At 40.0% G+C, this 16,076-nt stretch overlaps 1 protein-coding gene across 1 annotated transcript; it reads right to left on the minus strand.

Annotated features, from left to right (window-relative positions):
* On the minus strand, positions 1-12,614 carry LOC117828544 (glyceraldehyde-3-phosphate dehydrogenase-like). Its single transcript, XM_034705757.1, has 12 exons — positions 9,452-12,614; positions 9,119-9,166; positions 5,055-5,154; positions 4,585-4,694; positions 4,295-4,385; positions 3,932-4,047; positions 3,483-3,564; positions 2,045-2,196; positions 1,834-1,912; positions 1,612-1,695; positions 1,157-1,254; positions 1-359 (listed from the first exon to the last, which is right to left on the minus strand). Exons 2-12 carry the CDS (start codon positions 9,139-9,141, stop codon positions 290-292), a joined length of 1,005 nt encoding a protein of 334 aa, XP_034561648.1. The 5' UTR covers positions 9,142-9,166; positions 9,452-12,614; the 3' UTR covers positions 1-289.
* Positions 12,615-16,076: the final 3,462 nt, after the last annotated feature.

The following is a 16,076-nucleotide window of genomic DNA, read 5'->3' on the forward strand; positions in this document are numbered from 1 at the left end:
TTTCACAATCTGAGGGCTTTATTATCATGTTAAGTGCAAAGGAGCCCGTGTGCATGATCAGTGCAACAAGACCATTCAGTACAATACCTATCACCTCTACACAACACGCTGCCTTCTGCAGACCTCACTGGCCAACAGATCAGAGGTGGCTTTACCATAAAAAAGGTTTTTATCATCAGCTAGACGTTTGTCAAAGAAGAGCTTGCTCCCGAGGACGGATGGCGCGGCATCCAGTTACAGGTGATGGAGGAGGGAATCATGGGAAGAAAGGATGAGTCGTCAGAGGACTTTACTCCTTGGTGAACATGTGCACGACCAGGTCGCACACGCGGTGGCTGTAGCCGAACTCATTGTCATACCTGCGGATGAACAGGAGAACGGAGACTTGGATTAGAGAGAGTGAGGAAACATTCATTAACAAATTTCAAGAACTCAACTTCAGAAATTGTTCTGTGGTAAAAAAATTATTTTAAGTTTGCATGTACTTCCATTACACTTTAAAACTACTTTCTGTTGTTAGAAGGTGGAACAAAGACTGTCACTGAATTCTGTTATGCAATTGTCTTAGATCTTTTACAATCAGGAAGTTGTTGTAACTCATATAGAATGTTTGAAGGCATATCGTCAAAACTGTGCACACAGCAGGGTTATATCTTCAGGATTTGAATGACTCTAAAGCTGCTCAGAGAAACTCTATGTTAGTGTTGGTTTTGGCGCCCCCTCTGGAAAAAGAGGTATTCTTTATTTTTTTGCTGATCCAGTCCTGTACACAAGTAAGTCATAATTTCTGTCAAAGAAACAAACATATTCTGAGTCCTGTTTGTAACGGTCACATCTCAGTGACTGAAATATGTGGAAACAGCTAAAAAAAAGTCTGTAACTTCAGGGTGCTGTCATCGTCTGCTCTAAACCCTCTCATTTACAAACACTAAAAACTACAACATAGAAAACATCAATCCTTTTTCTGATGGTCTCCTTTACTCTTGTAGCTCAAAAAGCAGCATCTCTGTTGATTTCAGTCTGTTCCATAACCAGTTCCATTGTTTTATATTCCACAACTCCTGAGCTTCTCCAGGAACATCCGAACAAATTACACTGAGGTCACACTGGCTCTGAGGTGGGAGTGAACCTGCCACAGTGTGCCCCGTTTGCTCACCATGAAACCAGCTTGACGAAGTGGTCGTTGAGAGCGATGCCAGCGCCGGCGTCAAAGATGGAGGAGCGAGTGTCGCTGTTGAAGTCTGTGGACACAACCTGAGCAGAAAGAGGCAAAGCTGTTTATACCTGTAGGCGTACGGTGAAAGACTTCACACAGCATATCGGCAGCTCTAATCTTGTAGTATGGTAGAATCAACTAAAGGTGGCCAAGGCATAAACTACACCTGTGTTATCATCTTTCTTACTCTTAATGGGAACATGATTTGATAAAGAAGCAGCCATGTTCACCAGCTACATTATTAGGCATGTGCTGCCATCTAATGGCTCATGTATGACTCTACGCACGACTCCATCCAAAGCACAGCTCCCTGAGTTTTCTTCCTAGAGGTGTAACGTGCTGCAGGTTGAGTTTTTTTTGTGAGAACAGGTATATGTGGACATGTCATTTTTTACCTGGTCCTCTGTGTATCCCAGAATTCCCTTCATGGGTCCCTCAGCAGCGGCCTTGACAACCTTCTTGATGTCCTCGTACTTGGCCTGATGAAGGACATTTTAATTTTGAGTTAGAGACTTTTAAACAGCAGATTATTTTGTGTGTGAACTGCTCAGCTTCTCAAGTTAAACTTTTATGTCAGTGATGATACATATTGTTTTAAGAGGTAATGAGAGGCTTACAGGCTTCTCCAGACGGACAGTCAGATCAACAACGGAGACGTTGGGGGTGGGGACACGGAAAGCCATACCGGTGATTTTTCTGTAAAAAATGTGACGGACAATAATCAGTATAAAAGCAAAACAAGCATGAATACAGATACTGTGATTGTGTTTACCCTCACAGGTAAGTACAAATATGTCTGAACCATAAATGACCAGACTTAAACCGTACCCGTTCAGCTCAGGAACGACCTTGCCCACAGCCTTGGCGGCTCCGGTAGAGGCGGGGATGATGTTCTGGGAGGCTCCACGTCCATCTCTCCACAGCTTACCAGAGGGACCATCAACGGTCTTCTGTGTGGCGGTGATGGCGTGGACTGTGCTCTGGAGGAGGGGAGCAGATGGTGACATGGCATTAGAGGAAAGATTCAAAGTTTATGTGCCAAGTTAAAGTCTTTCATGGGTTTCAGGGAATGCCCTGTCAAATCTGATCTCTCTGTAAAATGCTCAGATTGGACTATTTGTTCCCTTTTGTTACACCAAACATTGAGCTCCTGGATAAAAGCACAAAGTTTCAAAGTCTCAACTGCTTGACACATTCATCCAAACTTTATTAAAGAAATATCCCTCTCTGATGTCTTGACTGAGCTTCATTGGGTAAAGGATTTCAGAGACTCAGCCCTTATGGAACCAGTAAGAAAGACACCTTCAGTTTGAATTCTTATTAATGTTAACTCTTCAAAATGTTGAATATAAATCAAGTAATTCCCTCCTACTGGTTCCAATGATTGTGGTAGATATCTACAACTGTTCCTGCATCGTAATTATATTACACAGATGGATCTTTCACTTTCTAAAATTCAGTTTTGACTTGTCGAAGTTAAACTGCTGATATGTTGCATTGACTTGTATTATATGAGAATGGTATTCTAGACGTCTGGATTTGCATTTCAGATTTCAGCAGTTCAAATACTAACTGGTAAAAATATTAAACCAAAGAATTTAAACTATCTAAAATGAATCTGCAACTGTTCTTAAACATCAAAACATTTAATTTGAGACGTCAAAAAAGTAATTCTCCACTGCATGATTTATTTTTTATCTACTTATTATAAAATATCTTTCAAAAGTGACTAAGGTAGAAAAAATCTAAACTGAATTGTTGATTTGTCATACATGTTAGCAATTCATCCTTTCATAATAATGTATATATAGTGTGTATATAGTAACCACGAGTCAAGACTCTCTCCCAACATGTATAAACTCAGTCATCCTGCCTGTTATCTTGAATCAAATTGATTATGTCTGCAAATACAACTTTAATAAAAACATTATTTTCTGCTGCAAAGTAATTGCTCCATGTAAATTAACATTTGTGACATGTCTTTACTGTTTCACAGATACCTCACATTACAACAATCCTAAATCAGCACAGCTGTTTTTTAAATTAGCCCCATAAATGTCTCCCACTCAGCTCTACTGAGGAATCACTAAAAGAGCTTGCAGGGCTCCATTCAAACTGTGGACACTTGATTTTTTCTGCTCCTTCCTTTAGTCCTCCTTAATAACAAGGGTCTTACTGATGTGACTGAAGGAGGAGCAGCAAGGTTAACATGTGTGTGCATGTGCGTGTGTGTGCAATTATAATCAAGGAAAGCTGGGTTCTTTACCATGAGACCCTCAACGATGACAAAGTTGTCGTTGATGACCTTGGCGAGGGGAGCCAGGCAGTTGGTTGTGCAGGAAGCATTGCTATGGAGACAGAAAAACATGTTACTGAAGATAACAAAAGGCCATGGAGGACTTGTATCAGAGGTAAACAAAGTCTGTACAGTTTAAGATACGATCTGGGTTTGACATTTGTGAGAGCAAAAACCATCCAGATGTTTATATCTGTTCAATCCTGTCAGGTTGTAAAACAGTCGACATGCTGCGGCACACAAACAGGAGGACAGGAGAGTTCACTGCAGCTCAGCAGACATGTCTCCTTTCATATTATTAATATTTCATTCATCAAAGATCATGGCCATCAAAAATTCAGCTTTAGAAAGAAAAGTACAACGAGGAAAGAGGAGAACTATCTACGTTTAAACTGCAGACGGCGTTATTTTCGACTCACCTGACAACCTTCATGGAGTTGTCGTACTTCTCGTGGTTGACGCCCATGACGAACATGGGGGCATCAGCGCTAGGAGCGGAGATCACCACCCTCTTGGCTCCACCCTTCAGGTGAGCCTACAGAGAACAAACAAGGGGTCAAAGGTTAGGAATGTAGTTTTGTAGTATAAAATGTTGTCTACACATCTCGCTTGTGTGCAGTTTAAAGTATTGAAACACAATAAGGGGTTTTCATAGAGAAGACACAAAGTATATTTTCCCTGTAAATAAAGCTGAGGTTCTCAGTGTACATGTGCTTCACTTAGTTATACATAAATGAATATGTGAAGCTACTCATCATTCCAGAGTTGGTGTGATAACTTACAGAGGCCTTCTCGATGGTGGTGAACACACCAGTGGACTCCACGACGTAGTCGGCGCCAGCATCGCTCCATTTGATGTTGGCGGGGTCTCTCCTGAACATCATCACAAACAGAAGAAATTTAACACTCAGTTTTATTTCAGAGTCCTCTTAACATGAGTGAAACACTTCACTTTCCACTGCAAAACAAATGAAGGCTTCAGCTGTTATAGTTTTATTATCTATCAGAGAAAATCTTCCACAGAGGTCCATTTTCATTTTTTAAAGGATGTAAATCATAAAGAAGTACGTACTCGTGGAAGACCATGATGTGCATGTTTCCAATAACCAGCTTGCCGCCCTCGGCCTTCACCTCTCCATGCTTCCACACTCCGTGAGTTGAGTCATACTTGAACATGTAGACCTGAAAAGAGCAATATTGGATGTTTTTTAAGAATAGAAATGAAAAAATGCATCACGCAGGAAAATATAAGTTTCAGTTAGATAAGATTTAAAGTAGTGTAGCTGCAGCATGGAGCATCAAATCCCTGCTGGAAAGCTTCCAAACGTTTTTAGTGTCTGACTCCGATCAACATTTCTGCACCCTTAATTTGTTTCTTGTAATAACCTGGAGAGGATTTTTTACCAGTGAGCTTTCCTAACTTGTCCTTCTTTTACACTTTGCCATCAGAAAATGTCAGTTTGCTCATTTTTCACTACAAGGATTCAACATTTGACCAAGTAAACTTAAAAAAAAAAAAAAGACATCAGTCAGTCCTCTCACCATGTAGTCCAGATCGATGAAGGGGTCGTTGATGGCTGTCACCTCCAATTTGCCTCCTAAGACAGCGGCACGGGTCACCAGACGGCCGATACGCCCGAATCTGAAACCCAGGAGGAAGCAGTTAGCATGGGGAAGCTACAGGGTGAATGTGGAAGGCAAGGATCCCATTTATAGAACGGTTATAAGACCACAAGTTAAATGCAGCAGAAAGATAAAAACTGGGAGTTTGATGAGTTTTTCTTGAGATTGATTTTGACAGATAAACATTTTAGATAAATATTACATGTTTTTATTTCTCTTAAAAGACACTCCAAGCTTTTCTGTCGTCTAATTTAAAAAACTTTTTTACTTGTGATTTTTGAGAAGCTAGTTGTGCAAAACAGGACCACACTTCTCCTCTCTGCCCAACAGGTGGCACTAAATCTCCAACCTTAAAGTGGCAGCCTCAGCAGAGAACAGCAGCGCCATACAAGGCCTGCCAACCTTGACTCAAGATAACAATAGTTGGCACTGGCAGTATGAATCCTGTTTATGCCTAATATGGCTGCTGTTACAGCAGGTCAAAGAGTGAGGGACCTGAAACTAGAAAGGAGAACGGACAGAGGGAGGAGATGTTCAGACAGGAGCTGAGCTGATGTCTATTTTATATGATAAATCATTTCACTGACAGTTTGACAAAACAGACAGCAGCAGCTCTCTGATAAGACACAAGCACCTTAAAGAGTGTGAGAAATCTGAGTTATGGTTCATAGATACTGAGGATTACCTTCATGAATGACCTACAGGAAGGTCACACTGCTACAAGAAAATAAGGACGTGGTGCAGGAGGGCGGTTCAAAGTTAAATAAGGTGTAGACCTCTGAAATGTAATGTGTGGGATAATCTGGGGCTGATTTGACATCTTCAGAGAAAAAATAAGTGCCCTTTATTTATTGAATGAAGTCCACTGATACTGTTAAAGGTTAGAAAAGACACTACTCATGTCCTTGTGGTTCTATATGTGGGCTTGATGTAAAGAGTTCAATTTCAAGTTAAGTTACATAAAGGCATTTAGAGGGCAGCTTTCTGAAACAATATATTGTGACTAATAAATTACAATGTAGTCCATCATCAATTTATGCTATTGTGCTCTGCGGACATTGCTCAGAGTATCGTAAGCGGTGGATTCAGAGCGCCCTCTGCAGGACAAAATACAAGATGACAGGATTTATGAATCATACTAAGCTTTGTTTTCAGTGTTTTTAAAAAGGTTTTCATATCCGTGTATATTAGAAAACATACAAAACGTTTAAATATATGTAGAGGCTGAAATAACCCCGCTTGGATAAAATCAGAGTGAGAATAAACAACAAAAGTTGAAGTAAAGATTCCACAGTGTGCTACAGAATCTGTGTCATGGGTTTAACACTGACTGAGCCCCGTTATGTAACATCCCATATCTCCATCACTCAGGAGTCACGTTACAGGCGTACTGTAAAGTCTCATGGGGGCAGTCTGAAACTTTACCCTGCTGTCGCAGAGACAATCATGCACTCTGCATGCCAACATTAGAGACCCCGTCTATCTAAAGAAAGGTCAGAGTGCACCAGGAAGTTACCGCAGCTTAGGCTGTCATTCATGGCGGAAGGTCATCGCAACAACATATTCACTTCTAACAGGCTCTTCTGAAGGTTGTCATGCAAACTGTAAACACAGCAGCAGCTTTCTGTTCGACAGAGAGTCATTTTTAAACAAAATTATAACTTTAAAATACTGCAGCACTGTCTGAAAAACTTACTAGAGTTGTTCAGATGCCAAAAACAGTGCTGGGTATCTCTGATTGTGCCAAATGCAGTGCCGGTTCAATCAACCCTAAATCATTATTCTTCTATAGCTGCTAACCACTTATGATTTAAAGGTTTAAAGAAGAAAATGTGCTGCTAGAAGACAGAGGAAGGATTGCCAAAGCTAGCCAAATGCCAACAATCATCTTTTCCAATCAAATATTTAAGATGGCAGTTTCCTCAACTCTTCAATAAAGGTTAATTGGTTAGGGATCATTGAGAAGGGGGGTGTGTGTGCATCAAACATTTAAATGTCCTCATCCTTGCTAGTTGGCACCAGAATCACTTGTTGGTTTAACGATGCACTTTTTATTATTGGAGGCCTGAAAGACCCGTCATATGATGTGTCTAAACTCGGCTGATGCCCTGGTTCATAATGGTTACTGCCGTGATGCTATAATGCTCTACTACCCGGATGTAAACAAGCACAGATGACAAGTGGCATCTTGTACAGTGGTAGTATTTTGATGTAAGAAAAATTAAGTTGTATGTAGGTTGTGTCTGTACCCACTTGGGGGAGCATTATGTAACTAGCACAGGTATGTGGACGTCAACCTGCAAGGAAGACCAAAGGCTGGAGGTGCGAGCTCAGCTAATGTTAGCCACACTCTGCAAACAAAGGATGGACATCCAGGAGGTCCACCTAGTCTACTCCCTGCCTTCCTCTGGAGCAGCAGCAGTGTTTCAAATGACCAAACTGTGCTGGTAGGAAACCTCATTATTACTTGAAGCTTATACAACTCCACACACAGGTTCAGGGACCAGTTAAAGTTGACCTTTTTAAAACTTTCAATTAAGAAACTTCTTCACAGAAGGGAGAGACATAAGAAGACCCTGCAGTTCTCCTCAGTTAGCTTTGGGAAGTCACCAAGTGTCCAGAAGGCCAAAATGGACGAGAGCCCGTGTTCTGTTTCTGAGGCTCGGTGTTGGTGTTGGTACAGAGCCAGGATTAAGGAGCTAAATCTCCCTGTGGCTCGACAGCAGCTGTTTCACTGAAGAGGAAGAAATGTTTCACCGGTGATCTCCAAGTCAAGAGAGCAGTATCCATAAAAAAAAAAAAAAGAAGCTGTCCAGATGATCTCTGAACTTCAGCTGAAAGGTTAGGGCGTTAAAAATAGACGGAGGGAGAATAAAAGGAATGTGACAGCTGAGAGAGGCAGAGATACAGACAGAGAGGAGGGGGGGTCTCTTTGAAGGGTGTGGAAGAAGAGGGGATGCCAACCGTGACACCACAACACCACTGGACTATAAATAACCAGAGAATAGATGGGTTCTGTCCAGAGTCCTCTCCTGTCACTTTAACAGCACTTTCACCAAGAAAAACTCAAATAAAAAGAAGAATAAAGAGGATTTCTTCAAGGAAATAGGTTTTTCTGTGAGGAATATTCAAAGGTGATTTATTTAATTCTTCAGATTATCAACAAAGACCTACAATAAGCTGCATTTTACAGTCATTGTTTCAAAGTCTGAGTACTGTCATGTAGTTTGATTCTTCTCACAATCAAAGAAAATATCCTTAAAAAGTAGCCATCAATATTTTTGGTAAAGCCTTCAAAATGAGAGCTTGAACTAGGCTTTGTTTGAAGTTTTTCTGTATTAAAAAAATCAGTCATTTATAGTTGGTTAACTTTTTGTTTGACCTATTGACCTATCATACAAGCCAAACATTCATGGCTTCATCTACTTGACATAATCCCTCTCATATCCTCACTAAACCACATCATTACCTCCAATTTCCTCTGCTCAGTTTCCTCTATTATGTTCTCGACTTGAGGTGAAATAATTAAAATCTACCTTCAGTCAATCATTTCTGGGTCACAGAAACATTGTGAGGATCCTGTTTCTAGAAGATCTTGCACTCTGAGCAGCGTAATGCTTGTCAAATTATTACCAATTTAGGAAATGAGGATTTCTGCTGCTGCTCTCATGTCATGCAGAGTATAAAAAAGTGTAATACACCTTGGCCCACACAGACACCTCTAGTGCACACTTAGAGTGAACTTTCAGGACTCTATTATTGCAATGTTCTACTGAAAATGTCATAACATTTCAGAGACTCCTTAGAGATCTGTGTCCTCTGCTAAGTTTTTCCAGCAACAGATTGAAGCTACTTCAGAGATGAGAAGGATAGTTTCCTAAGAAGAACATTGGCTGTAATAAAAACTTTACCTCCATGTCCTGCAGACTAAATACAGCCACCACAAAATAAAAAAATAGGGAATGTAGACAGTATTAACTCACCCATTGATTCCAATCTTCACCATTTTGTCTGATTTGGACTAATCCTCACTGAAATAGAAAGATTAAACACATTTTAAACCTATTATCCAAAAAACAACATGTAGTTATAATAAAAGATGCATGCAAGCTACAGAAATAAAGATTAAAATAGCATATTAGTATTCATAACAAGTATGATTCTTCAAACTAAAGTTTTAAAAACAGCTGCATGCAGATCATATTCCCACATGCATTATATCTTGACAGCTTGTCTTCCTGTAAAAACTAAACTCTGTTCCTCCTCTGCAATCTGATGAAAAATTAAACTCAAAGCTACTAAAAGTTCAAACTCACCTTGTGTGAAGGCACCTCAGTCTGCTTTTCCTCTGTGGGAGAAGTGAGAACGGGGGACGAGCAGAGGTGTAGCTGCTTATTTATACCCCTGCATGCAGCCGGACAACGCCCCCTTTCAGAATGTCAAGGGCGCTTGAAGCTGCCATTCAAATAGTTCTTGTAAGCCACCACCTACAAGGTTTACAGGGTTTACACCTGCTGGAGGCTGATCCAAATTACCCTGTTTACCATCTTAAAACATACCAAAGCACTTCTTAAAACTCATATTCAAATGGTACCATTTCCCTCTGACATTATTCTCAACTAACGTTAGCTTTTACTCTTTTCATTACTGCCTATTGCAATTTAAAGGCTACTGTTACACAAGCCACAACAGAATGCTCAAGTTCTTAAATGAAATTAAACTCCAAGCTATCAAGAATGTCAGCAACATGTAGCTTATTATCCTTAAAAGCAACTTTACAAGTTTTATGGAGGGAGAAAAATGGTTCAGATGTGTAGCCACAGCAGCAGCCAATAAACCTAGCTAGCAAGCAAGCTAGCAAGCAAGCCTTTTTTTGAATTTCTTAACCGTATGAGAGCTAAAAACACATCTGAAAGTAGAAACAACGCACTTCACCTTACATAATAAAATAAAACTTCTAGTACTTAGTATCATTATATATGGAAGTGTATTGCATTCACCTGAGAATGTAATAAATCTCTGCTAACAACATGGTTCCCTTGAAATTGGAAGAAAAGCTCTCATTCAGGACACTTGAGAAAGCAAACATGCCCCTAATGTTTAGTTCAATCTCAACTTATTTAGGTTTGGGTTTGAACAATTGGGAGAAACTCATGTCATTTAGTAACATAGATGATTATATTGTGATACCATTAACTCCAGCAGCTACACAGGGCTTGGCAGTGGACGTAAAGCCGGTTATCATGTTCATTCAGAAAAGCAGAGCCTGACTTGTAGTTGCTAATGTGAGCTTACATTAGGATACTTTAGATAGCATTATGGCTACAATGGCTGTTTTTCATGCAAAGCTAATTCAATATACAACTTTAATAATTACACTAATAAACAAACAACCAGCTAAACCTGATTGCTGCTGATGTGCAGTATGATGTATGATGTTATTGTATTATGTCCGTTTAGCTTTTAGCCTCTCATGCTGTTTTATTAGGTTTTACATTATTGTGCAAATTAAAGGAACTTATGTATGTATTTCTTATATTGTATTTGCTACAGTGTTTCTATAGTTGTAGTCTTGTGTGTGGTTTGCTTCATGTTGCACAAAGTTGAACAAACTGGTATTTTCCTGGCACTATTGTCCAAGGCAAATGACCCTCAGGGATACCAAAGTAGCCTACATTGTATTTAATATAACTGTAGGTAATGACATACATTTAATTGTTGAATATAGGCTTATCAGGACTTTCTGGTGGGTGAACTTTGTTCCTGATAAACTTGTCTTTAACATGCCTTTTAAAGTCACCATGAAATGTTGGTTTGGTCTACACAAGTGAACTGCAAATCCCATGACTGGTTCTCTGTTTATCTTCATTGATTCAGTTTGATTTCTTTTATACTAATTTATTACTGTAGCAGCATTGTTCTCACAAGCTCTCAGTTTAGCTGCTGCAAGCACTAAATTTAACAGTTTTACTGCAAGTGATTAAGAAATAACAGCCACTGACAGCACCATCATTAAAACTGCTTTAAAATAGGAGACGTGAATAAAACTGGAAGCTTTTCATGGAGCCGATCTTTAGATATGTCCCTGGTTCAAATCAGAGCTCTGTAGATCTCTGGCTCCCACACTATCATCATGTCCAGTCTCATGGTCACTGAGTAACACTTTATGTCATGTGACCCTCCAGAGCCCACTGCTACGTGAACCATAGCATGCACGGAGAGGAGGTGGAGAGGAAAACATAGGAGGCTTCAAACTAAACAGGTCATATGTTTTCCCCACTTTAAGCTATGTACAGTACATAGATTTTGCAAAACCACTGTATTTGAGAGCACTGTAGTAACAAAAAGTGAACAAGATGAGCATGCATTATACTGAGATTGTGTTGTTGATATGGACTTATTCACAATCGTCATATGCCAAATATATGCTCATGTAGCAGCAGCAGAAACTCATGAAGTGATTTAAGCATTGCCCATGGTGCATAACAATAACGATGAGCAAAGATAAATAACAAGCCTTCTCACTGCCATTTTTCTAAGCTGACCCCTGATGTGTTGAACTAAAATCAGAGGCAAGCTGAATTTGTTGATCATATACCAAATGTTGTGAAAGTGTTTGAAAGAAAATAGTCTCTTAAACTAATCAATGAAGAATCTAATTATTCATTTAAGGGGAATGGAGATTTTTAGCTCACTTGGCATCAGTTCCATAATGAAATAATGACAAAGACGTGACATGTAGTAATGCTCGTGTTGATTGAGTTTGCTGTCTATCTGAATCTCCTGTGCGTCTGTCACACGGAGACTGACCAAGTCTATTCTTAGCTTATCAGTCTGCAGGCCAGATTGCCACAGATCATAAATCCTATCCATTATAATCTGTCGACACGCTGTTCAAACACAATGGAGAAACATCTGTCTGGTCTATTATTAATAGTGTGGGCAGGGCAGTTTATTATCAGCAGACTGAGCGTGCCAAAACAAACAGAAGAGTTCTAAAATACCTTGTCACAAAATGACACATAACATCTGGTTTAAGATGACTCCATATCAAAGGTGATGTTCTTTTACATATATCACATCTGCAGGCATAGAAAAGAACGTGCAGGAGATCTTTTTAGTAATACGTCAGTAGTTGTTAAAAAGATAGTTTTGCTCTCAGACTCTGATTCAAAGACTCAAGTTTTCACTTTACCTGGTAATGTTTAGAAATCTGCTCGAAACTTGAGTTTTTGATTAACATAAAATATGAATACTTTTTGTGAACATCAATGTAACATAACAGCGACTACTTTTAGGCAATAGAGTGGATACACATTGTTTTTCAAGATCATGATTGACAGGTCACCTTGGGAGGTATTTGGTAATCACAGGTATCCATGCCCTAGGAGATACTTTGACTCATCACAATTAGGGATGCACCGATCCTACTTTTTAGGTCCCGATACCGATATCGATACAGGCTTTGGTATCTGCCCATACCGATACTAGCCGATCCGATCCTGGTATTAATTTAACAATCTCTATTCTTTAATGTGAGGATAGAATTATGTTTTGGCAACTTCAGGCTTTTCTGACTTGATGGTGAACTGTACCAGAGGCTGGAATCCCTTAATTTCAAGGATCCGGAACAGTTAAATCCAATACCCTGTCCGTGTTTTCACACTTTGAATCCATTAATAGAAGGTTTCTTGCTTCTTTGCAGTCGGCTACAGCTGACGTAAACTTCCTCCTGTGTAGAAGAAGAAGAACTCATAGAATAGATCTGCCATACGGATCGGCACTATATATCGGCCCTTTGTCACCGATATCCGATCTAGCTTTTTGAGTCCGATCTAGCCGATATCCGATACCAGGATCGGATCGGTGCATCCCTATTCACAATACATCTTTCTGCATCAAAGTAGTGACTGAAAACAAAAACTCATGAGGAAAATGTTTACTGAGGAAACAGATTAAATGAGGGGTAGGGTTTTTCCCCCGCCTGATTTCATACAATAAAGCTTTTACCAACAACGGAGTTGCCCCCTACTGGGCGGTCAAAAGAATGCCAGTTTAAGGCACTTTTATTTAGCTCCACTTTTGAAACCTAAAGGATAATTCCTCTTCTTATTTACAGTCAACGATTAAGATAACCTCACATTTCATTTCTTGGTTTAAAAACAGCAGGATGTACAAAAGTACCTTAAACCTGCATTTTCTTAAATAACCAGCAGGGGGCGACTCCACTGTTTCCAAAAATAAATCAGATTGTATGAATCTGGACAGAAAAGGACCAATACTTCTCATTTGATCATTAATTAAACATTTTCTCCACAAGTTTATGGTCCTAATTGCTAGTCACGAGTGTTTTTCCAAACATGATGTTAATTGTTTAATTCAGATTTCAATCTATAGTAAAATAGGGTATTCTTGAGAGTAAGGCTACCTAACTGACAGGTTGTTATCATGGCAGTCTGTCAACCAGAAGAGAGGCCTTATATCCAGTCTTTCTAATATGCCAGAATCAAAAGGGTTGTGACAGCCAAAATGCTGAACCCAAAGCTATTAAAGGAGGTCCACATACTAATGGGTGTGGTCACAGTTGCTACATCCTCTTGTTCCTTCAGTCTACAGCTGTCAGCAGGATGCACTTATGGTTTTATGTTAATTGCTGATGAGAAAAAACACAGAATACTGCCAGACTTGTCCTTTTAATCAGTCCCTGCTCAGAGTTAAATGTCTTTAGTCCAAACTAAATACGAAGGTCATGCACGAGACCCAAAGCTGTGCCATTTCCAGAGCCCACAATGCTCCAGTCCCACGAACATACAGTCGTTTAAGTCAGTCAGTGCGGGGTGAAGTAAAGGTCAGCCTATAAATACAACATCCAACCTTCTCCTGCACCGAGCCGCAGCTCTCTTCGTATAGTCTGAATATGTCAAAGGGTGTGACATTTGGCGGGACGACACGGTGAGCCAGGAACCAGCGGTCGTGGTCAAAGGTCAGCACCACCAGAGAGGGAGAACGTCTGGAGAACGCGATGTGATGCAGGTTAGTCTGAGTGAATGAAAGCTCTGCAGCATACAAAAAGAGGTAAAGTAAAACCCTGAGAAAGATAAACATGGCCCTTTTGTTTGGGTATGGTGTAACGGTGTACATATTTGCAGTTTATTTCAGATATAACTTGTGAAACGCTGCATTGTCATTGGTAAAGGTTGAATTCCTGCCTTATCACACCTGTCTGCCATGTGGTTCCACAGCTGGTTAGTAATTCAGGTCTCCGTCTCCCCTGTCTCATATATGCATGTCTGTCTCCATGATTTCTTTTTTAACCTCACTTTTATACTTTTAACACATCCTTTCTTTTAGCGTTTGCTTTTCAGGCTGATTTTCACAGCAGTTGAGCTAAATTCCTCCTCCAAGACAGGATTGAATTTATATTCTGCAACATGCTGCTGCTGTTCTTTTCCCAGAAAGTGACCTGTTTTTAAAATTCTCTTAGTTTCACAGACTTTGACAGTGAAAAGAGACAGATTTCCAGACCTGTCGTGTCTCCAGAAAAGCAATTTGTATTGAAGAACTATGCATTCTTAATTTGGATTGTTCTGCCTATTCTTGGATCACTGTTGCCTCCACTATCATGTATGACGGTGACGTCATTTAAACATGGATTTATGACACAAAAGGTCATACATTTCAAATATGTCCACACAGATCTGTCACTTGATAGAATGACATCTGTGCCTGGAGGGCCGAGGTGTAATACAACTGATGAAGGTGCCTGTGGTTTTTTTAGAATAAGTCTGATGATACATAATTAAAAGCAGTAAAAGCAGGGCATGTGAATGAATAACAAACCCCTGAATGAAACCATACAGATGTCATAATGCTGTCTGCTATAGCTTACTTCCAGCAAACCATATTTAAACACAGGAAAACCTCAACCCCTGGACACCTGGTGAAATGTTAATACTGCTGCATGTTTCTGTATCATGGCAAATTAAAAATAACACCCGTGACAACCCTAACCCATGATATCAAAAGGTATTTGCTTGGTTCAAAGGTCAAATAAACAGGCTCACAACTTGTCAGGCAGGACTTCCCAAAGAGGTGGTGTGAGCAGGTAACAGGGTGAACAAGAGAAACCTAAAGAATTACGAAGAGAAAGATTCAAAATGCATAAAAAAGAAGCTGCAGCTGTAAAGCAGGAAATCTGCTTCAAAGTTTTCACACACTGTTGATTTTTTTTCCCCCTCTGTCGTTTTCCATGAAACGATCTAATCTGAGTCGCCGCAGGAGGCTGAAACTGTTTATGGAGATGACCTTTTAGAATTCCCTTTTAAGCTTCATTAAACTGGGGATGTGACAGAAAACGTGCGAAAGAGGAAAAAGACAGAGGAACCACAAAGGTCAAGAAGCAGATCTGAGTCCAGACGACGTGAGAGGGCAAAAAACCTGCTGAGCCACCGGGACGACCAACACAGAGCCTGTTAGCGTCTTCATGGCTCATCCATCCACTCTCCTCATTTCTTGTCTCTCTTCGTCTGTCATATCTGTTAAAGGTAAAATGTCTCAACAAGATTGTTAGAAAAAGAGAGAGCATGGCTATGCTTAAGACAAAACTGAAATTATTGTTTTTGGAGCCAAGGAAGAAAGGTTAAAGGTTACTGCTCAGCTCCAATCTGCACAGATGAAATGGTCAAACCAAGCCAGAAACCTTGGTGTAGTCTTAGACTCAGACCTTAATTTCAGCAGCCACATTAAGACAATTACAAAGTCAGCCTACTATCACCTTAAGAATATATCTTATGTCTCAGCAGGATGCAGAAAAACTCGTCCATTATTTATCTTTAGCAGACTAGACTACTGTAACGGGGTCTTTACAGGACTCCCTAAAAAGTCCATCAGACGGCTGCAGCTCATACAGAATGCTGCTGCTCGAGTCCTAACAAGGACCAA

This window comes from Notolabrus celidotus, chromosome 16 (genome assembly GCF_009762535.1).
Source record: "Notolabrus celidotus isolate fNotCel1 chromosome 16, fNotCel1.pri, whole genome shotgun sequence".
Taxonomy (NCBI): Eukaryota; Metazoa; Chordata; class Actinopteri; order Labriformes; family Labridae; genus Notolabrus; species Notolabrus celidotus.